This window comes from Haliotis rubra, unplaced genomic scaffold, assembly GCF_003918875.1.
Source record: "Haliotis rubra isolate DU_JTF1 unplaced genomic scaffold, ASM391887v1 Scf540, whole genome shotgun sequence".
NCBI classification, from domain to species: Eukaryota; Metazoa; Mollusca; class Gastropoda; order Lepetellida; family Haliotidae; genus Haliotis; species Haliotis rubra.
In genome coordinates, this window is record NW_025767236.1 from 488,968 (window position 1) to 514,022 (window position 25,055).

Genomic DNA, 25,055 nt, shown 5'->3' on the forward strand with positions numbered 1-25,055 from the left:
AGTGTTTCGGTTATTTCACATTACATATTGTGTCCTTGTTCAGCGCTACACTGATGAAGGTCTGTCAACAATCGAGTCTAACAATCCAGCGACCAGACAATCACGTGACTAGCATGAGCAACGATGCACACGCATCTGCGACACGGTGACATGCCGCCCATGAAGTAAGCGAGACTGAGCACCTGGGGCGGTATTCATAGAGAAGAAACTAAGATTTTTCCTAAGTCCAAACTTAAGTTTTTTAAAACTGACTTAGCTAAGTCTGAGACTTAAGATGCTATTCATAAAGCTACTAAGTCAGAAACTTAGCTAAGTTTCCAAAGACAAACTAAGTTTTTTTCGTAGTGCATACCCGCGTGATCACTAGGGTGAATCCGAGTTATTTTTAAACTTCCGGCGGAACTCTTTTATAAAAAGGTGTGAAAATGGCTTTCGTTGGGATCTCCCTTTTGCTATTTACGGCAGACGACACATTGATACCGCGGTAATACATTGTGAAAAATATGTCGGAGTCTGAGATAAAGAAGAGAAAACCTAATTGGACTAAAGACGAGGTCCTTCTTTTGACAGAACTCGTGAAAACAAACGCCAGAGTGTTGGAAGGAAGTTTGGTCCGGGCGTGACGTCGGCGAAGCGGCAAGAGGCGTGGCAGGTAATGTAAACATTGGGTCCGACTGTCAAGGTGTAGTCAAGAATACAGAAATGTCTTAGACTACGTGCCACACATAGTTTTCATTTGTTTTGAATAAGTACGATTTTCTGTTCTCTTTTCTGAATTACATTGGTACGCCTATGAAACAGCCCAAAATGCATCAAACACTGGAAAAATGTAGTGAGTGTAGGTGATGATTAGCCGAGGTCACACGACGAAGGAAAGGAACATGTATGAACGAAAAAGTTTTTTTAAGCGAACATGACCTCGTACAAATAAATAGTTTGATGAGGCTACAGCATGTAGTGTCAGGAATATTTGTAAAAATTCCTGTGTTTTGTTTACTAACAATGGAAAATTTTAAAAAATAGGAAATCCTACTTTATAATTTTTTTTAGGAAATCCTAGTTTATAAATATATGACTAAATATGAAAGCTTTGAGTGATATCTATTAAAGGTATTATCATCATAAGTGTAATCAACTTTAGAACAATTGATTTCAAGAATATATGGGAAATTAAAAAAATAGGAAATCCTACTTTTTATAAAAAATTAGGAAATCCTATTTTATAAAAATATCCTTTCTCCCAAATGCTGGCGACGAATCTAATGCCATTCCCATCTAGACGGTATCGCCGAATTAATTCTTCATCGCTGTATTCAACGAGACTTTGTCTTCTTTGGTGAAATGAACGACGCCTCAGCGCTACGGCAGCCATATTGTTTACTGACTTAAGTCAAACACCTTCCAGTTAAGCCTACCCCTGCCCAGTCTTAAGATTTAAGTCGGAAATCGCCAAAACTTAAGCCTAAGTTGCTTTATGAATATGACTTGAGTAAAATCTGAAAACTTAAGTCAGAAAAAGTGAAAAACTTAGTTTTTTCAAAAACTTAAGTCATATTTCAGACTTAAGTTCTTTTATGAATACCGCCCCAGATCCTCCTAGTTGCCTCTTACGACAACCTAAGGTTGCAGGGGACCTATAACCTTACCCAGAATCCCATGGATTCTTTTACAACTTTGAACTCCACGTTCATCCAAGGTCCCGTTCCACAAAGAGTTCGTAACGTTACGACAAGTCGTAACTCTATAGTTTGTCTTTGGCTTACGAATGTCGTAGCGCTATCATCATTTTGTAGATCGGGACCATCGGGCAACAGCTGTGAATCCTGGGACAATGGGGCGAGACGCCACCATCATCCACGACGACCACACCCGTGTACTCAGCCCATCGTGTTGCTCTATAGTGATCGAACATCAACATGCCAAACTGCCAAAACATTACTAAACAGTGAAACACCCTTAAGTGAACCCTGCAGACCGGACACCCTGCTTTCTGGACAAATAATGTGGAGACGTATTCCAAAGGACTAGGGGAGCCTAGTGGTTACAGCATTCGCTCGTCACGCCGAAGACCCGGGTTCGATTCCCCACATGGGTACAATGTTTGAAGCCCATTTCTGATGTCTCACGCCGGGGTAGTACTGGAATATTGCTAAAAGCGGCATAACACTAAACTCACTCACTCAAAGGACAAGTTTCTTTAATATAAAACTTCGTCAAACTGATGTCCAGATTACTGGTCTGACTGTACTTCAATTGTTGTTCATCAGCTTTGGGGAAGAGCTTGTGGACTTAAAGTAATGACATTTTCCCCACAAATATATCTCTAGACACATCTGTATAAAATATTGAGAAGACCGCATATCAGCCAAGAACACAAGCTTCGTGGACCGCGTTAAGGGGAGCAAAGCGTATCTGAAGATACATGTATATTGATTCTGGCAATAAATCATACTTTCACGTTCCCGAGAAAGATATTTGATAGTGGCCTGTATCATTATATACTGCTCAGTATTTGCTAAGGACCAGAACAGTCAGGTTCAGTCACATGTGTGGTCCCCAGCAAGTGTGGAATAGTCCATACATCGAGTGGTATGGCCTCAGAGAGACTTTCAGTGACATTCCGCCGGCAGTGGCAAAACCGAAAGTAGCGCAGTTCGTAGAGGTATACCATTTTTTTTAAACCCAGGAATACGGGTTTGGTGGATACAGAACTATAGGATTCGAGCTCACGATAAGCGGATCAATGCACTGATAAGGGACGCAACTCTGCACTACTGTTCCAAGATAAAGAAACCCAGTAAAAAAGTGAAAAAGTCTCAACTTTGAGTGGGCGTGGTTATATAATTAGATTATAGTTATGGGCTCTTTGAATGAGAAGTGTACTCCCCTTCTCATATGGATATGATTCGCATTTCTTTACTGAAACACTGAACAAAAAAGTTTGTGATCATGAATACTTTCGGCATATCTTTGGTAGAAAGCACCGAACACACAATTTCATAAAATTATCCCCAAAATGTTGATGATCCTTAACTTGTCACAAGCAAACGTGTTAACCACAGGGCTCCCCCACTGCCCCGTAAGAGGGCTATGAATGTACATAGGTTGGGAGAAACACATGGGCTGGTCGCACACATACCAAGTAAATAATGTAATATTAGCTTAGGTTATTTTGATTACCTAATAGGTTGTGATCTGTTTTTTTATAGTGAGAGCATCAAATACACAAATGATGTCTACTTCAATTCATCATGCAATGGGGCAGCCATACTATCAGAGTTCAATCACAGGCGAGAGTCCATTCCGGTACCCCAACCCGTGAAGCCATACACAATGAGAATACACCAGAGCACACAACCGTATCTCAGATATTCGGGCACCGGAACTCCACCAAGTCTAGGGGAGTATGAGAGGTCATTTTTCCCCAATAACCATTACGGGCACATAAAGCACTTCAAGCTGAAGTCAAATCTGAAACAGGCTTCTCCACAGCGAGAAGAGAGTTTAGTGAAGACTGGATTGCTAGCGTCTCATCTAGAGCAATATCGACATAACTGTTCCATATCTGACATCGACCCGAGGCTGCCCGACTGAAGCCCGATGGGTCTATAGCCCTACCGAAAAATATAGCTGATCTCTCTCGCCTTACCATCTCCGATATGCATCGATCTGTGGTATTTTTAGTTGGAGTGGACCCTAGGCTAGTCTATAGCACTAGGAAGCTAGGGTTAGGTGAACTTAGGTCGGGGTGAGGGTACTGGGAGTCTATTGTGTTCGTTGTCGTCTTCTTGTTCGTGAAGTTTAATTGACGACGAACCGGTGAGGTGAGGTGAAATTGGGTTTAACGTCGTGCTTGAGAATATTTCGCTCATATGACGACGTGCATGCGTGTGTATGTGTATGTGCGGCTGCTTGTACTAGCCCAGACTTAAGCTGGTTTTATAGTGCTAGCCCACTGAGATACCATGCCGCAGTGAAGCATGAATACTCCACTCAGACACAGTATACTGACTCCGAGCCGACCAGTCCTTGTTGTACCCATTAATGCCGAGCGCCAGACAGGGACCAACAAGTACCATATTTTAACGTCTTTTTGGTATGACGCGGTCGGGGATCGAACCCGCGACCTTCCGCTCTCCGGGCGGACGCTCTAACCACTACACCACGGAGGCGGTCGACGACGAACCGGTTTCTGGGAATAGTTTGTAGTTGTCTGGTGACGGTTCACTGGAGAAAGTGTTGACAGGTAATGCGAACTGATATGATATAACTGAAATAAAACTCAGTCACCCAATCACTCACTCACTCACTCTAGTGCCCTCACTCTATCTCACTGTACATTTCCTGTACACGTCGCTCTGTACACGACCTCATAAAAAACCACACCACGTGTTTAGTTTCATTTTGTCAAATGTCCGTGTACATATGAATACAATATACTGCAGTCATCAATGTTATCTGTTCCAGTATGGGTTTCGACGTACAAAGGACAAAGTCCAAGCCGTGTTCACTTTCAACAGCTGTTCATACAGGACAATGGTCTGTGTGTGAAAAACTGCAACAACTATGTCTGTGTTTGAATGCATTCTCCATCGAAATACAATCACGACATATTTCGGAAATCTGGGATACCATGCAGCCCATCACGACTAACTATGGCAGAATATAATCCATAGATCGACTCTATGTCCTGGATAATACAATCCTTATCACGACGTATTGCCTAACTATTGGATAATATGATCCCTATCTCGCCATATTGCCTAACTATAGGGGAATATAATCTGTGTCATGCAATGTTGCCTAACACTAAGATAAATACAGTATCTCGACATGTTGCCTATCTCCAGCTAACATAAGGTCCCTCAAGTTGGTTAAACTCACTTTAAAAACATGTCAATACACGATATCGTCTTGCCACTGTACTAGGTAGACACGCTGGCCCGGGTTCATATGCATATTCAAATTCAAAGCAATCAGTCACGAATGTTGAACTGTTTGATGCGCATGCACTCTCACGTCAAAACTTGAACATATTCACCGACGCGGAGGAGTTTTTGCAAATAAATGCCACCATCGTAACCTAGCAACAACATTCTCCTATCAATAGTTTGTACACATGTCTAAAGATGTCCATTTTTCACTGCTGTGATCGGATTTCAAAGCGGTGTTAACTTCATTTAAAGGGACTCTTCGGGCAGTAATAAATGCCTCCAAGTCCTTATATGTTGCGTCAGTGTATGATCTGACTCAAATACTGCATATATCCCCTTCCATAGTGCAACCAGGTAACTGCATATCATTAAACATATGTATTGTGCTGTACACGTATCAGATCAACGACCTCCTTTAAGATACTATAACGTGCCATGGCTGTACCGACTAGAGTCCGTGCTATGTAAAGTGCATGCCCATGTTGGATTCAACTCGACACTGATGATTGACAGCTTCCCATTTGGTACTTGCAGCCATGCGTTGCTCGACATGAGAGCGCCATAACATTCATCCTCGTCATCTGGCCACCACGGATGTGTCGTTAGGTCTGTTTCATCGCCTAATGGCGGGTCTGTGTAGTTCCGTATTCCTACTCAAGCGACAGGTCCAGCTCGGTCGGATCACACCCTAATCGCGTTCAGCTTCCTCACGTGCGGCTACTTTAAACAGAAGTCGATAATACGATTCACTGGGGATTATGGGAAAATGTTAGATGTGGGGTCATTCAGATGATCTACGTATTACTTTCTCGTGATTTGTCGTGCATAAAGTATATGCAGGCTTCTTGCCATTTGAATGCAATGCTGGCGTAGATTGCAGCTGTATATTGTGGGTGTGTATTGGCTGTGTATATGGCTGGTGTATATTGTTGGCGTGTATTGGTTGTGTATATTGCAGGTGTATATTGTGGGCGTGTATTGGCTGTGTATATGGCTGGTGTATATTGTTGGCGTGTATTGGTTGTGAATATTGCAGGTGTATATTGTTGGCGTGTATTGGCAGTGTATATGGCTGGTGTATATTGTGGGCGTGTATTGGTTGTGTATATGGCTGGTGTATATTGTTGGTGTGTATTGGCAGTGTATATTGCAGGTGTATATTGTGGGTGTGTATGAGCAGTGTATATGGCTGGTGTATATTGTTGGCGTGCATTGGCAGTGTATATGTCTGGTGTATATTGAGGTGTATATTGTTGGTATGTATTGGCAGTGTATATGGCTGGTGTATATTGAGGTGTATGTAGACTGTCCCATCACATCGGACGACCACGTATCCAAACCCACAGGCCTCGTGCTCCTGTGTTTTTTGTGTGTTGGGGGTACCCCCAGGTGTATATTGTTGGTGTGTATTGGTTGTGTATATGGCTGGTGTATATTGTGGGCGTGTATTGGCAGTGTATATGGCTGGTGTATATTGTGGGTGTGTATTGGTTGTGTATATGGCTGGTGTATATTGTGGGCGTGTATTGGCAGTGTATATTGCAGGTGTATATTGTGGGCGTGTATTGGCAGTGTATATGGCTGGTGTATATTGTGGGTGTGTATTGGTTGTGTATATGGCTGGTGTATATTGTTGGCGTGTATTGGCAGTGTATATTGCAGGTGTATATTGTGGGTGTGTATGAGCAGTGTATATGGCTGGTGTATATTGTTGGCGTGCATTGGCAGTGTATATGTCTGGTGTATATTGAGGTGTATATTGTTGGTATGTATTGGCAGTGTATATGGCTGGTGTATATTGAGGTGTATGTAGACTGTCCCATCACATCGGACGACCACGTATCCAAACCCACAGGCCTCGTGCTCCTGTGTTTTTTGTGTGTTGGGGGTACCCCAAGGTGTATATTGTTGGTGTGTATTGGTTGTGTAAAGGCTGGTGTATATTGTGGGCGTGTATTGGTTGTGTATATTGCAGTGTATATTGTGGGCGTGTATGGTTGTGTAAAGGCTTGTGTATATTGTGGGTGTGTATTGGTTGTGTATATTGCAGGTATATATTGTGGGTGTGTATTGGTTGCGTATATGGCTGGTGTATATTGTTGGTGTGTATTGGCAGTGTATATGTCTGGTGTATATTGAGGGATATATTGTTTGTGTGTATTTGCAGTGTATATGGCTGGTGTATATTGAGGTGTATATTGTTGGTGTGTATTGGTTGTGTATATGGCTGGTGTATATTGTGGGCGTGTGTTTGTTGTGTATATTGTTGGCGTGTATGGTTGTGTATATGGCTGGAGTATAATGTGGGTGTGTATTGGTTGTGTATATTGCAGGTGTATATTGTTGGTGTGTATTGGTTGTGTATATTGCAGGTGTATGTTGTGGGTGTGTATTGGTTGTGTATATTGCAGATGTATATTGTGGGTGTGTATTGGTTGTGCATATGGCTGGTGTATATTGTGGGTGTGTATTGGTTGTTTTTATTGCAGATGTATATTGTTGGCATGTATTGGCTGTTTATATGGCTGGTGTTTATTGTTGACGTGTATTGGTTGTGTATATTGTTGGTGTGTATTGGTTGTTTTTATTGCAGGTGTATATTGTTGGCATGCATTGGCAGTGTATATGGCTGGTGTATATTGTGGTAGTGTATTGGTTGTTTTTATTGCAGGCGTATATTGTTGGCATGTATTGGCTGTCTATATGGCTGGTGTATATTGTTGGCGTGTATTGGTTGTGTATATTGTTGGTGTGTATTGGTTGTGTATATTGCAGGTGTATATTGGTTGTGTATATGGCTGGTGTATATTGCAGGTGTATATTGTGGGCGTGTATTGGTTGTGTACATGGCTCGTGTATGTTGTTGGCATGTATTGGTTGTGTATATTGTGGGCGTGTATTGGTTGTGTATATTGTGGGCGTGTATTGGTTGTGTATATGGCTCGTGTATATTGTTGGCGTGTATTGGCTGTGTCTATGGCTGGAGTATATTGCAGGTGTATATTGTGGACGTGTATTGGTTGTGTATATGGATGGTGCATACTGCAGGTGTCTATTGTTGGCGTGTATTGGTTGTGTATATGGCTGGTGTATATTGTTGGCGTGTATTGGCTGTTTATATGGCTGGAGTATATTACAGGTGTATTTTGTTGGCGTGTATTGGTTGTGTATATGGATGGAGCATATTACAGGTGTATATTGTTGGCGTGTATTGGTTGTGTATATGGCTGGTGTATATTATTGGCGTGTATTGGTTGTGTATATTACAGGTGCATATTGGCCCTGTGCGATGACTTTACCAAAAATGATTGGCTATACACCAGAAGCTTGAAGGTTGGCAGATACATTACTTAAGGGTACACAGGTATATTCATATACTTAGACAGATTTGATTCAATAAAGAGGCCTTGGGCCCATGATACATACTTTCTTTGTGATATCCAATAAAAAAAAACCTGACTGGGAATATTAAGAGCTGAGCAGGCACAGATATGACAATTTGTATTGTAATACATGCTGGTAGAACAGCCAGGTAATCAACAAGCGTGTGTAGTGAAATTTCAGTAATTTTAATTTCACACATGCAACTCGCAAACCTGGCTGTTCCATTTCTTATCACTTGGGTCCCCGATACTGCCTAAGACTAGACAATGGAGTGTTATCAGTTTCCTGTCATGTGACAATAATCATACACAAACAGTCACAGATTTCATCTACACTTTTCATGCAGGATCACAGATAACGTTGGCAAAAACATAGTCCATATCTATTTCATAACAGATCAAGGAAAGTTTTCATGTGTATGGATTTTCTGTAAAATGTTTGCTATTTTTAGCTCAGCTGCAGAATATTTGAGGGGCAATATTTTAATTCTATATAATTACGTCTGAAGCAGCATGAATGTGTGTCAACAGCAACGGAAAGAAAGGTTAAACGACATGAGGGACTTGAACCGACTCAGCAAGTTCTGTAGATTAACACACAGTCGCCCAAATATGGTGGTGATCGGAAAGAATGTAAGAGGGAAAAAGTCACAATTTTGGCTAGGAAAAAAGTCACAACATCAGAATTCTATTGGGGTTGTTGGCGCCGTTATCATAAATCAGGAATGGTTGTCTGTCGGTAGTAGATGCAAATTCTTCTGGAGTGTCACCAAGGTCACTCAGGTTAGGGGAACTGATGGTGTTGGTCGTTGGTATCTCATCGTTCTCCTGCAGTGTCCTTGAGAGGGAAGCATGGCTCGTATTTCGTCGCTGGTGTCTGCCACAACCTGGGGAAATATCTGGCTCGGCTTATCCCTGGTGTCGGCTGCTTGCTTCTACATTTGGGGTCGAACTTTGGTCATTTCAATCTCGGCATAGCCTGTTAGGTGACTGTGTGGCTGTCCAATCTCAAGATTTTACAATAGCACAATAGTTCTGCTGAGGAATCCTCGTATCCTAAAAGTCAAAATGTTCCTCTTTCCTAAAAAAGTAAGGGTCGCTAAAGAGGAGAGGTGATAAAAAATTAAGAAAGTGAAAATGGAATCGAGGTAGATGTTTCATAAACAGTATCCTCTCAGGTCTGTTAAGGAGGTTCCCCCCGGAGAGCGGAAGGTCGCGCGTTTGATCCCCGACCGCGTCATACCAAAAGACGTTAAAATATGGTACTTGTTGGTCCCTGCCTGGCACTTGGCATTAATGGGTACAACAAGGACTGGTCGGCTCGGAGTCAGTATAATGTGTCTTAGTGGGGTATTCATGCTTCACTGCGGCATGGTATCTCAGTGGGCTAGCACTATAAAACCAGCTTCAGTCTGGGCTAGTACAAGCAGCCGCACATACACATACACACGTCGTCATATGAGCGAAATATTCTCAAGCACGACGTTAAACCCAATTTCACCTCACCTCACCTGTTAAGGAGACTATTTTTCGAGGGGCGTGTCGCGTTTAACTGTCCTGTAGACACCTTAACTACAGAACAGAAACAAGCAGAAACCTATGGCACAATGATAAATAGAAGCGAGCAGTTTTTTGTTCGCTTTGGGACCGAGGACAATCAATGGACGCATATGAATCTCGCCGTGAGCTTTACAAGCGGCAAGAACGCCCAACTGGAAACATTTAGCGAGAGGCATGACTGAAGGTAAACAGTGTTCATGGCTTTGTCGCTGAACCCTAATCGATAACAGTACCATTCAAGTTGTCCTTTTCAACATGGTTTCTAGGATGGTTAAACCTGTCTCTAATATACGCAGGGCTTCTTCTGTCGAACGTTGATCGATGATTTTTTTACGGCTACCAGAGTAGTCAGCAATTTGAGATCGGAAAAATGCGGTATACTTTATAGATATACAGCAGGGTGCCGTTGAGTGGAACTTCCGATTTTGTCGAAGTAATTAGTGGAAGTAATCCCTTCAACTTCGACCAATCGTTTGCGTGTGAGTGAGTTAGTTTTACGCCGCTTTTAGCAATGATCCAGCAATATCACCGCGGGGGACCCCAGAAATGGATTTCACACATTGTACCCATGTGGGGAATCGAACCCGGTCTTCAGCGTGATGAGCGAACACTTTAACCACTAGGCTACCAACCGCCCCTCGTTTTTCGTGTGAAAGTTACGTGGTTCTGTGCAGATACGAAGCCATATTGACAAGCTAGTTCCACGGAAATAAATGATTCGTCCCACATAAAGAGACAAAGACTCTCACCCATATTGGTTGAGGTATACCTACCTGTATTCAAACATGTAGATATGTTAAAGGTACACAACCCTTCGCACCATTTGGTTTGTATGTAATCTCAAATCGTATAATGCATATCGTCTAGTATTCAATGATCTCAGCACAAGGTAGAGACAATGCAAAGAATAGGTTGTCTTTAAGAAAGACTCCGTTGTGAAGAGTGAATGAGTGGTTTTACCCACCTTTTAGCAATATTCCAGAAATATCATGGCGGGGACACCGGAAATGAGCTTCACACATTGTACCCATGTGGAAATCGAGCCCGGATCTGCGACCTGTAGCCCTAACGATGTATGTAGTATGTATTTATTTGTTTCCCATCCTGGTTATTTACTCACGATAGAATACGTATATTGTTATTTCCGCCGAAGCAAAGTCTAACGCACTGGCTGCCCGGTCCAGCAGACATGGCGGATATGCAGATAAATGATATTTGTCGGACATCATTGCAGTCATCTCTCATTCCGCCATGTCTACCGTGCAGGAACGTCGGTTATGAAACCAAGTGGTTGATGGTATCTGACAGACACTAGCGCAGTAACGTCCCTGTGAAACTCACCCTATAATCGCACTATTTTAGAACCGAATGGGGGAATATTTGGTCTATTTTCAATGACAACGTTAAGACAGCCTCGAGTGAGTGACTGAGTTTGGTTTTACGCCGCTTTTAGCAATATTCCAGCAATATCACGGCGGGGGACACCAGAAATGGGCTTCACTCATTGTACCCATGTGGGGATTCGAACCCGGGTCTTCGGCGTGACCACGTGACCACGCTTTAACTACTAGACTACCCCACCGCCCCTTTCATGATAGATATAAAGCATAACACAAACGTCATGAATGACATGACTCGCTTGACTGCCACAAGTCCGGTAAGCCTTCACAAAAACCTCTGTCATGCAGATTATATTGCGGGTGAGAAAAATGCACACTAGATAAGATCAAAGAATGTTTTTAAGACTCTTACATGATGTTTCGACACAACGTTTGGGGTTTCCACTGAAACCTCTCAGGGATTTTTGATTATGAAAAATATCCGTCATCATCACCCTGAATGACCAATCACGGAAAACGTGTCATGTATTCAAGGAATAGCCAATCACGAAACAGACAATCACAGAGTAGGTAATCACGGAATAGTCAATCACTGAGTAGCCAATCACAGAGTAGGCAATCACGAAACAGCCAATCACAGAGTAGACAACCACGGAATAGCCAACCACTGAGTAGCCAACCACGGATCTGAACTTCGATCTCAAACACGTTCGACAAACTAGTGAAAATCCGAATGAGAACTGGACTTCTGAAACCCATGCTTGTCGGGAGAGGCGACTAACGTCAGCGAGTGGTCAGGCCTGCTGACTTGGTTGACATGGCCATTGTATCTCAACTGCGTTGATCGAGGCTCGTGATGTCAGTCAGTGGATTGTCTGGTCCAGACTCGATTGACAGACCGCACTCATATAGCTGAAATTTTGCCGGGTGTAGCGTTAAACAAGTTCGATAAAGGTAACTGAAATGGGTTTCTCATCAACTGGTGTGTTAGAGACGGGAACCACAAACAAATGATAACTAACTCGTTTCTTCCGTTCCAACTAATTTCTAGTTTTCGATTCCCTTTAAAGGGAGGAATCCTGTCGATAGGCCTGATTGTTTCAACACTTTCCTCTTTAATCACAAAAACATACATTTCCTAGCATTTGAAACAGATGACTATATAGACTATCAAACACATATCTCATTTTCACACTTGAGATACTACACTGTACACAAGGATGGAACATTCGACGTGTGTGTCGTGGAAATCAAATCAACCGTTATGTTCCCAGCGTCAAGCCTCGTTGTGCATGCAGCACAGTGTTGTGTTGGGCTCGAGTGACAACGATGTGTTCTCGGATGACGCTATAAGATTAGACGCCGGGTTGAGGTTATACGCTCGTGTGCAGACTGTGCCGATTAGAGTTTATAACAGTGGAATGTGTTTGATGTTAATGATGTTAATTGTGTTTCAAGGATCATCATGCTAAAGGTGTTGAGAGTATTGGTGAGTGGCTAGGGCACAGAAAACACTGCAACATTCACAAAGTCGTATTAGACATTTACGATCTGAATATTTCTGGAGAATAAGCTGTTTATATCAATTGACGGTTTAATTTAATAGCAACTGCCTCTTAGAGGACAAGCTGTTTGTATCAATTGTTTGTCTGTAAATGAATGAGACGAGGCGAGCCATTTTATATGATACACAGGTAAATCTCGCACTAGAAAAAACAAAGGCGGAATAACTCTTTGGAAATCTAAAAGAAATCTCAATCTCATTAAATCTTATATTTCGCTCCTGCTAGACAAAGACCCCGAGACACCCCATTAGCAGTCACGACAGAACGAACTTTCATTTCAGCGTTGCTCACTAAATCAGGAAAGTTACAATCAGAATTTCTTTTCTAATCATGCAACCTCGAAAACATTAACACGAGTCAGTCCGAATGACATTTACGGCCTGGATGACTCATACCGTCAAAATCATCGTCTATTTCTCATTTCAATGTACGACAAATATATAAACAGACAACATGTTTCAAATCTAGTGGCACATACTCCCACACAATCTAGGTCGGTAACAGGACATCCCCACAGTTATTTTGCTAAAATTCTAAATCGCTAATTTTGTCAAAACTTTTTTTCAGAATCTAGTCTGGAAAGGAAATCCACAGTTTCAAACTACAGCCGTATATAACTGAACTCATCGCAAGTTATTGATGAGGGTCAGTGGTCCAGTATCTCTACTGATCAGTCAAAGTTCGCGCAAGGTTTTCCTGACGAGAACTGTAATGGCACGTCGTCAGATCATGGTTTAACAGTAGCGAGAACTAAGATCGGACTTTGAAATGAAGGAAATCTCTAACTCTTGCGGCTATTTTTTCAGCACGAGTTTATGAATCATCACCAACAGCAGGTGTTAACGAAGAAGTGAGCGTATCCTGCCCCACCGGTGGCCCCCTTCACAAACACATGCAAAGCCAAATCAGAAACATGCAGTAAAAGTCAATACTTACCATAACATTTAAGTATCTAGGGCTACTATTGGAATTCTCTCTCACTATTCAAGTATGATGAGACCATATATCTATCTGTAGACGCACATGGATTAAAGAGGTCATGCATACCTCAAACAGTCACGTGGTGTAAAAGTTTTGCATTTGTTTTTTTTCCTCCACGGAGCCATATTGAAAGTGCACGGACCTCAGAGAAGACAGCATCGAGACCAACTGTATATATGAACACCACAGGCTTAGGGTTTCATCAAACATATTTACGCAACGGACTCAGAAGCTGCACCATGAAACAAGAATTGTATGTCCATCTTTTCGGAAAATGTGACTTTTCTAATTTTCTAATTTTTCAACATCAGGAGTACGCACTCCATATTCTTTCGATACGGCCCTTATCTGGAGCCCTGCTAAAGTAAACTTCAACTAACGTGTGTTGAAATAAGTAAACAGTCAATGTGTGGCAGATAATCGGTAGGCCCGCTCCTGTCCCTGTTGTGTAATACCATGTCGTAACAGCTGATTTAGTTTAGGATATCTGGAGTAGGGCATTGCAGGCGGTTCCGTGACTCTGCATACACGGATAACACAGGGGATTTTGAAACACAACTCGGAGACTGATAACAGAAGATTACGTATACAGTGATTTGTGAACTAACTGGTCTAACCAAATGTACCTCCAAGCAGCCATGTTGGAAATGCGCGGACTTCGGAGAAGACAACATCGAGATGTACTGTATGAACACCATGACCTCGTTATGAAACAGAACACAACAGGTTTAGTCTGCGGAAAGAGCAAGGGATTCACATCCACTGATTCGGAAGACCAATATTCTTGTATTACGCATTAGAGCCACGCACATCGTACTGAAATACTGTGGAGGGGGGAGACAAGAATATTAACTCCGTTAATCAGGATGCTAGAGTTACCAGTTACATAGTCGGATTAGCAGCAGGGCTCCAGATAATTTTTCAACATCAGGAGTACGTACTTCTTATTTTTTCAATATAGGAGTACTGGAAAACCTTAAGAGTACATTTAGGGTATTGAATGGAATTCAATGGAGTATCAGTAATCTTGTGTTGCGTTTCATATATACACCACAACATTGGTACTCTTGTATAAACAGGTCAATTAACAATAATTTTTCAGATGAATACGTCTGTAAATGATTCTAAGACCGTACACCATTGCCGTGGTGCGTATCTGCTACGTTTTCTAAATTATTTCCAACCGTATCGTGCATATTTTTTATCCGTGCATACGCCGATACGGCCCTTATCTGGAGCCCTGGGCAGTTTTACAGATAAACGAATCGTTTGGACAGATTAATGTTCTTAGCACACATAAAATAAATATAGCATATATAACAACAGTATTCATCCGAACTAACCGCCTGACTGTAAAGGAACATCCGGGTTGCGGCACATGGCAAATAGAGGTTGTATTGACATTTGCAGAGATTAATTACACTTACGAGAAGTAGAGATGCTACTTGTGCGGACACTGTATGTGAAAATTTAAACTGACAATGCAGGAAATTTGTTCTGTACCTTACGATAACGTACAGGATTATTTCCTACCTCTTAATAATATAAAGTTACAACCCAAACCGGTCAACGGTCTGCAGTTGTATATCATACCGGTTGAACCAGCTTCATGATATACGAGCGGCAGCGCTGAATCTAACTAACACCTACTCCGTCTCTTGCAGGAGTATTTCCCGGATAATGGCGGGCGTTGTATATCGTGTCTGATAGTGTATTGTAGAGTATTAAGGCTGGGTACACACGTGCCAGCTGTATCAAGGGTTCACTCCCAAAAAGACAGACCTACCAAAAGACAGACCACCCATAAGACAGACTCAATGAGTACACTAATTAACTGAGCCATGCTGTCCACCCCTATTTAATTAATGAGCTTGCCCAGAGTCACTACAGAGTATAGCAACAACACTCAAAACTTATTACTAAACCTAATTAAGCCTTATGCAACTATAAAATGTGTTGTTTTAAGCGGCCTGTCTTTTGGGAGGTCTGAAGATGCCGTATCAAGCTGCCTAACCAAGCACGTAGCTAATTGCCGCAAATAGTCAAAGTGTGTCGGTGTGTCGTGACGATAAGTATTTACTTTGCAGGTAAGGTGACTGTAGGAATATATATATAATATTATTTAGCATACATGTATTTATTATTTCCGCAGGTCACAGCAACAGTTAAACTGCTTAACTCAAGGCCAGTTTCAAGTCGACATTGTTTCCGTCTTCTACGGACATTCTAATCCCTGTGCCGACATGCTTATCTGCTCGCTCCTCGTCACGACCCGCCTGTCTGGGTCCGTACTTTAGACACATGAGTCATATCCCCTGGTGTGTCACCCCGGTAATTTCAGACCAGCTGGAAATGGTTGGGTACCTTGTCTTTCACGCTGGTGGGATAACATGTTATCACGAGTCCGACTATATCATGCCTTGTCCATACATGATCCGACATCGCACTCTCACGACACAGTGACGCGGTCACTTGTGGACCTCACATGGTACAATACTTGTATCAAGACACTCACATGGTACAATACTTGTATCAAGACACTCACATGGTACAGTGCTAATACGAAGGCACTCACATGGTACAGTAATAGTACCAAGGCACTCACATGGTACAGTGCTAATACCAAGGCACTCACATGGTACAGTGCTAATACCAAGGCACTCACATGGTACAGTGCCAATACCAAGGCACTCACATGGTACAGTGCCAATACCAAGGAACTCACATGGTACAGTAATAATACCAAGGCACTCACATGGTACAGGGCTTACCAGGCTTTTATGTGACACATGCATGTATCAAGACACTGTCGTGGTGCCGACATGCGGGCTCGAATGTTTACAGACTGCATACGGCGCAAACACAGCAATGTGGGTCCCCGGCACATTACCTCACCAACAGCAGGGGAGGGTTGCTGTGGGCTCTGTGTGTACAAACAAGTAATCTGCCAGTTGGACTGCGTAGACCCACTGGCTTTACTGTTAAAACTCGTCATTGCGGCACGGTGAAGCGCCGCGGACTTCTGCTTCTACGTATTTAACTGCCAGACAACTCTTGCTAAAATGGCAACACGATGTGGTGAAGCATGGTGAGTGAGTGAGTGAGTGAGTGAGTGCAGTCAGTCCTATTATGTTTAACTGACTGACTGAGTTTAGTTTTTCGCCGCTTTTAGCAATATTCCAGCAATATCACGGCGGGGGACACCAGAAATGGGCTTAACACATTGTGCCCATGTGGGGAATCGAACCCGGGTCTTTGGCGTGACGAGCCAACGCTTTAACCACTAGGCTACCCCACCGCCCCTATTATGTTTAAAGGGGGCGACAGCTAGCCCATAGGGAAACGTGTTTCCTCGTCACGCCGAAGGCCCAGGTTGGTTGACCACACAAGGACCGAATTCGGCTGTTCCCCGCTTTCATATTGTTGGAACATTGCTGAAAGCGGCGTACAACAATACTCATCACTATATTTGTCAGCGCCTGTGCACGTGGGTTTCACCAGGGGGCTGTGTATCACATCTAGATCAGTTTGGTCTTTAATCCCACATGAAGCCACACACCCACACCTTCACACACCGCTCCTACTCCTCAGAGAAACATAAAAACTGAAAGTAGAATCAGTTATGCAGTTTCAGAAGAGGTTCGTTATTAGAGATATTATTATGACGTCACGCTATCGTTGCTTTTGAACCTTGAACTTCATGGCCAATCAGAACGTGTACTATAACAAATATAAGTTTCAAGCTATTGTGCAGAAGTATAGGGAATGGCTTGTGTCGGAGAAATCACTGGAATCTCTTCATTCCAGGAGTAATATCAGGTCGACCCAGTCTGCCATGAATACGGTGTGATTGGTGCGAATTGGTTCTACTTCCGGGCGAAACATTCCAGTGATTTCACTGACATTACGGAAACTGGGCATATATTGGACTTAAGAATATTTGACACGTGTTTAATGGTTTATATCCCCAGCTGAAGTAGAAGAGGGTAAAGCAGCTAATTTTGTAACTACATCCCGGCGTCCCTTCCAGTGTGACAACACGTCACTCGGAATGGTTACAAGCTGTTTGACATTAGAACTGTCACACAATGCTCCATTTCCGATGAAATTCTCTTTGATTCTGAGGTGTCGTCACATTCCGCTGAATGTCATCAGTTCATGAGAACTAGCATTGCAACACTGAGATCTTTCACCAGGGTCAGTCTCGCCATTGTCTGGTGGTGGTTTGAGTAATGTTCGGTTTCACAGATGTATGGGTGTTGGGAATCGTCTGTGTGACCTTCACTTCTGGACAAAGCGCTAAGGGGCGTGGGTGTACGGGGGAGGGTGGTTTGAGATGGGGTGGGTGGGTGTAGGGTCATACATGGGGGAGGATGTGTGAGTCATATCTCGCGGTGTGGCTAACTATATTCTACAGAACTACACACCACTCGTGTGTGGTGTGTGGAGATGGATGGTGGTTGAGGTCATAAGGTGGGCAGGGTTTGGTGGTGGGTGGGATTAGGTGGTGGGTGTGGTTTGGTTGTGGGTGGGGTTATAACGACGACAGAGTATGGGGTGGGAGGTGGGGTGAAAATGACACCTTCGATCACCTGTATTACAAAGGCAGAGAAAGGTGGGTGTGGATGGGGGCACAAAAGGAATGATATTTTGATATTTACATTACAACATTCAAACTTCGTTTGAGTCACACATAGATAATTACTCGATTTTAACGAGGGTGAAGTTAGGTGGTAGAAGCATACACAGTCCCAGCGCGTGTTTCCTGGGGGGGGGGTGTGTGTTTATCACAGACAAGCAGTGCAGATTTGCAAGACGCCTGTGATTATGGGTTCGAATCTATGGCCTTGCTCTTGGGTTCCTCTAAGTCCTACAATCTCGGACCTGCATCACGAGATACTTTCCTCCCACCGCAAGCCGATCCACCCCGATATAACCGAAATACTGTCCACATCGGCATCAAACCGAACTCACTAACACGGAAACAATACTGGGGTGCAGCTACACTCGTCGTGAAGTCAAGACGTGGGTGGGAAGCACTGGTCATGTGACTGGTGAGGGTCAGTTGAAAGAAGTGACTGTCCAGGGAGAGGACGAGGAAAAAGCGCCTCTCTCAGCTTGAACCGCCCGCCATTTTTTATGGTCTAACCTGATCAGCCTAATTGAAAACTGGAGACTATCTGACAGTGATAAAATATCGAGTTTAACTTGGACACGGCGATATATTGCAACTTCTCCCTGCGGTGTCCACGCGATGCTCAACAGCCGATAGAGGGTGATTGGATTGCGATGATAAATGTCGAGATGCACATGTGTTTTCATATACACTTGGATTAAAGTAGGCCCATCTGGTAAAATGAGTGCCCCAGCTTGTACCTGGCCGGACACACAGAGACACAGACGCAGGCCAACACACACAGAGACACAGACCAACACACACACACACTCTCTCTCTCTCTCTCTCTCTCTCTCCATGTATCAACTGTTCACAGATCATGTCACGACTTACACGAGTTCGTTGATACCGCCTGTATGTTCCTAGTGGGTGTTTCCCCTGTATATTACAAAAATACCTCGCTCCGCTCTACTAAATTCGGGTCTTATGAACATATTCGTATTTCTCTGCTTATTCATGACCGAATTCCTCTTGAAGCCAACGATATTGAGTGATATTGATTACTGTCCCCGTCAATCACACCTGACGACAGTGATGATTGCGCGAGACAGGTGATAACAACATTATCCACGAGGTGTAATATAGTGGCATATACAACGGTTGTACTTACCGCTGGTGCGACGGAAGCCATGTTTGGTTATGTATGTAAAATCCGGTATATGTACACAAGTATTCAACGTGGGGAGCAAGGGCGACACACACTTTAGTCCACGACGACCGAGACCACTCTGCAACAGTTTTCTGACGGGAAGCGACTGAGTGTACACACGACCTTGGCGTATCAATGAGGCCCGCAATGGTGGGGGCTAAAAAGCGTCTCTTTTATATCTTGTGGTAAAAATCAATAGTGTGACTTGTGGCGAGCGTGGAGTTGTGCCTTTGTTGATCATGGGTTTCTGAATTGGAGGAGAAACGCTATACATCGTCAGTAACAGACTTTTTGGATAATATCCAAACAGATTCCACATTTATACGGATGTTTTCTCATTATTCTGACGCCGATACATGCATCCTAAAGGGACATAACTCTGAAAAGTGAAAAGCGAGCCTCAGTGTTCTGATAAGCCATGGGTGGTATTATATGGAACAGTCCTGTTAACTCTGAAAAGTGAAAAGCGAGCCTCGGGTTACGTCTTCAAGTTAACAGGACTGTTCCATATAATACCACCCATGGCTTATCAGAACACTGAGGCTCGCTTTTCACTTTTCAGAGCTATGTCCCTTTAGGATGTATGTATCGGCTTCAGAATATTGAGTTCGAATCCCACATTTTTACTATGATCTTCTGTCTGCAAGCAACTTACTCACTCTTACAGCTTTTAATAAAAATAAATCGGTTAGAATTGGTCTTCACTACCCGTGCGTGTTCTCCTTAAGATCCGGGTTAGAACTGGTCTTCACTACCCATGTTTGTCGTAATAGGCGACTAACGGTATCGTGTGGTCAGGTTCGCTGACTTGACTGATGCATGCCATCGGTTTATATTGCGTAGTCGATGCCCATTATGTCAATCACTGGACTGTCTGGTCCAGGTTCAGTCACGAACAGACCGCCGTCGTGTAGCTGAAATATTGCTAAGACAAAAAACAAACAATAAAGTGGCTTAAGTATCACTTGAACGAGATCAATTGACTGGTGTGTGTATGTATTGTGGAATACAACTCAAGCGTTCATAGATATGTATAACATTGTTGACAGAAACGAGTGTTTAATATTGGATCGTCTCCTTTCACATAAAACTCTCAACTGCCATTTTGACACTACACAACATTACCTTTCAACAAATAGTTATGAAAATAGTATTTCTGATACGAACCCGACTCCTGGTCACCCTCCTGACCACGGGCTAGTCCATTAAGTTAAGAGGGGTCCACGCAACAAGATTAACGACTTCCCGGAGAAGGGAATTCTCGAGAGGTTTATACATTAAACATTGCTATTGACGCCTCGACCACGTGTCACGGTGTTCAACAAATAGTTATGAAAATAGTATTTCTGATACGAACCCGACTCCTGGTCACCATCCTGACCACGGGCTAGTCCATTAAGTTAAGAGGGATCCACGCAACAAGATTAACGACTTCACGGAGAAGAGAATTCTCGAGAGGTTTATACATTAAACATTGCTATTGACGCTTCGACCACGTGTCACGGTGTTCACGATGTGTTTCGAGACGTGATTACACCTAACTTTGTTGGAATTCTGTCTCTCAGCTCAAACGTGAGAGGCATGAGACGTATATTGGATCAGGGATAAAAATCGAAGACGGAAATGGCAAATAACACCCTTATCGCCCCTTGTTTTAACACATAGACAGTTGAACATAATGTTGCCACCTGAAAGAATAATAATATTTGATGTCAAATTACACTCAAGTATAAATGTTTCAACGGATGTGTCTCATTATTAAATAAGTATGCTGAAATAATTTAGATTATTGCGCCGTTTTCAAGAAAACCTTTACAATTTTCAAGCTATCAATATTCATAGGTTCTTGTCAGTTCACTCGGCCTTGGCAGATATTGTTGTCAGTCGTAATTTAACTTCAAAGCAAGCGTTTAAGTATATATGAGTTACTAGTAGTTACACTTTTTGGCTTAACGTGTTGAAACGTGGGAGGATTTTGATTCTATTGTTGAGTTTTGTCAAGGTGCTTGAATTTCCGAAGCTCTCTAAAACATCTATACTTGGGCGAAAATATGTTGTTTTTGTAATTAAACAACTCTGCAATTGTAATTTAGTAATATATGAAATATAGCGATATCTATTAGGTAAGCAGTTTGCATCGACCACTTTGGCCACATTGGTTTTGCTGAAACGACTGCAGGAGAGATCATAGAACTGACAATGTGTCGTAAAATTTAAATCTGTGATGTGTACTTCTTTGCGTGAAACTGTGACATTTATTCAACTTCACATTGAGAGTCAAAGATGAAGGACCTATGCGTAGTGAGTGAGGTAGATATTGTCGGGGAGGCTTAATATTGTTTAAAACCATTCCACATGTATCCAGCAACATCACAACGACCGGTAAACAAACACATCTTGTCTAAGCAAACTAGTGATCGATAGCACGAGCACCGGTCGTCACTGACGGTTTGTGTTGACACACAATCAACCAGGTTGCCCGATTTTCACTGACGAGATGTGTTGACACACAATCAAACGGGTTGCCCGATCTTCACTGACGGTTTGTGTTGACACACAATCAAACGGGTTGCCCGATCTTCACTGACGGTTTGTGTTGACACACAATCAAACGGGTTGCCCGATCTTCACTGACGGAATGTGGTGACACAATCAACCAGGTTGCCCGATCTTCACTGACGGGATGTGTTGACACACAATCAAACGGGTTGCCCGATCTTCACTGACAGGATGTGTTGACACAGTCAACCAGGTTGCCCGATCTTCACTGACGAGATGTGTTGACACACAATCAAACGGGTTGCCCGATCTTCACTGACGGTTTGTGTTGACACACAATCAACCAGGCTGCCCGATCTTCACTGACGGAATGTGGTGACACAATCAACCAGGTTGCCCGATCTTCACTGACGGGATGTGTTGACACACAATCAAACGGGTTGCCCGATCTTCACTGACGGTTTGTGTTGACACACAATCAACCAGGCTGCCCGATCTTCACTGACGGAATGTGGTGACACAATCAACCAGGTTGCCCGATCTTCACTGACGGGATGTGTTGACACACAATCAACCAGGTTGCCATGTCTTCCTTGTGATGGGCCACAAGTCTTGGGATGCGGATCGGACATCCAGGTGTCACAACCTATTCCATAACAGATGGAGGTGACAGTAAACACAGTAAAATACAGTAAACGATGTTTATAACGGACAAGCCTGACGGATATTACAAACACACGGATATTACAAACTGACGGATGTTACGAACTGACGGATGTTACGAAATGACGGATGTAACGAACTGACGGGTGTTACGAACAGACGGATGTTACGAACTGACAGATGTTACGAATAGACGGATGTAACGAACTGACGGACGTTACGAACAGACTGATGTTACGAACAAACAGACTGATGTTACGAACAGACGGATGTTACGAACTGACGGATGTTAAGAACTTTATGTCCCGGCCACTTTCAGTCGAAATGCGTGTAACGAACTACGACTATACCGAGCCAATATTTTCAAACTTAAAGAAGCAAGTACATGACCTCGCCTCGTAACTGAACCACCCATGAAAAAACCGTGTCAACTTCAGGTTACATCTGCGCCCCGGGAATATCACTGCGGGGACATTAAAAATGGGCTTAAGAGGTGAAGAGGTTGACAGGTGAGTCCAAGATGAGGAGGAAAGTCTCGAAGATGATCCCAAAACAGAAAACCTTCCCATTCCACCACTCCGTACAATGTTGACACAACACATGATACAGTTGTGGATGATTCACGCCTCACCACCCACCACGTGGCCAATACAGGACACCAATGACCAGAGCACGATAAAATTCCACGTTCACCGAGTCGTGTAATAGATCGGACCGAGATCTGGCGTTGTTGGGCAACAATCGTACACATAGTTTTGTATGCTAATTGTGAGAGTGGCTTGTGTAACCGATATACTCGTCGCCAAAGCTTGATAATTAGTGAATCATAATATACTTTTCACAGCAACTTTGCCTTTCAGACGCAATAAAATCTGCTTCCACAGATAGTCTAAACTCTATACAGTACTTCCGGTGACAAAACCGCCATATAGCTGGAATATTGCTGAGTGCGGCGTAAAACTAAACTCTCACTTCGGTGAGAAAATGGCTGTACAGTTCTGTGGCTGTGGTACGTTATGTAATGTACAGTACAACCAGAAATTATTGACAATTTAAAGATTGTAATTATTTTTATTATTTTCACTCATTACTCACGTATTAATGTGAATATTAGCAGAACATAACTCCAGATTCAAAGACAGGTGAACAGTTAGTATTTTGTCAAGTCACCATGGGCAGGCTTCAATGCGGCGGGGCATACTACTGATCAAAGAAGTTAGAAAGTCGTGGTCCAAGCTGTCCCAATATCGGACCACCTCTTCTTTTATTTCAGCAATATTTGTCAGATTTTTCTTATTGACACTTTCCTTCACAAGTCCCTAAACATTTTCTATTTGATTTAGGTCAGGGCTATAGCTTGGCCAATCTAATAATGTCATATTTTGGGTCCGAAACCAGGCCTGTGAATGCTTTGAACGATGTTTTGGGTCGCTGTCCTGCTGGAAAATCCAAAATTTTCATAGAACACGTGAGCAGATGGAAGCAAATGTCCCTCGAGAATATCTGTGTACCGCTCACTGTTCATATTCCCTTCAAATACACAGAAAGGCGGTGCCCCTAACACAGATATGCCACCCCATACGTTAAATTTCGGACTGTACTTTGGGCGCTGATACAAAGGTTTTTCAGTTTGTTTGGTCCAGAATTTCAGTGTACCAGGAAACAGTCACACAGAACTTTCATCTGAGAAAATCACATTGTCCCAGTTAAAATTTCTATGCTGTAAGCACCAGTTCAACCTTTGCTTCTTTGTTCAGGTTTCATGATCTGTGATGGAATTCCTCGACTTTTCTGCCAACTCATTGCTTGCAGCTCAGTTCTAATTGTCTCCTTACAGACATCCACAGTTCCTCTATCAATCATATCCAGCCTTACGTTTTCTAAACTCCGTCGTTTGTTTTTAGAAACAAGAATACCAAGCCGCCTCCTGTCACTGACAGTCAATTTTCTGGGCCTACCTGCGCCTCCCTGGTGCTCAATGCCATATCCATTTGCAATATTTTTCAAAACACGATAAACAGTGGACAAAGGGATGCCTGTTCTACTTGAAATCACTTTAGCTGATCTGATGTCCTTGTTATAATACTCTAAAACCAACTTCCTCTTCTCTAAACCAGCCATACTGAGGATCACTGAAAATGTCGTCTGCTAGCCAGTAAACAAAGGGGGGTAACTCTTCACTAACTAATGAAAAAGGATTAACAGAGTTGTCTCTCTTGAATGAAACCAAGCACTTGATAGCTGGTCAAGGTTGTTTATACTAGAAATCCAATTAAACATATTCCTAAAATTCTCAATAATTTCT

At 42.9% G+C, this 25,055-nt stretch overlaps 1 protein-coding gene across 1 annotated transcript in view; it reads right to left on the minus strand.

Annotated features, from left to right (window-relative positions):
• Positions 1–19,729, minus strand: part of LOC124253451 (annexin A11-like) — a 61,244-nt gene extending 41,515 nt beyond the window's left edge. The window contains exon 1 of the mRNA XM_046687224.1: positions 19,550–19,729. Within this exon, the coding sequence (XP_046543180.1) occupies positions 19,550–19,570 (21 nt within the window). The 5' untranslated portion in view covers positions 19,571–19,729. The remainder of the gene's footprint in view (positions 1–19,549) is intronic.
• Between the last annotated feature and the right edge of the window lie 5,326 nt (positions 19,730–25,055).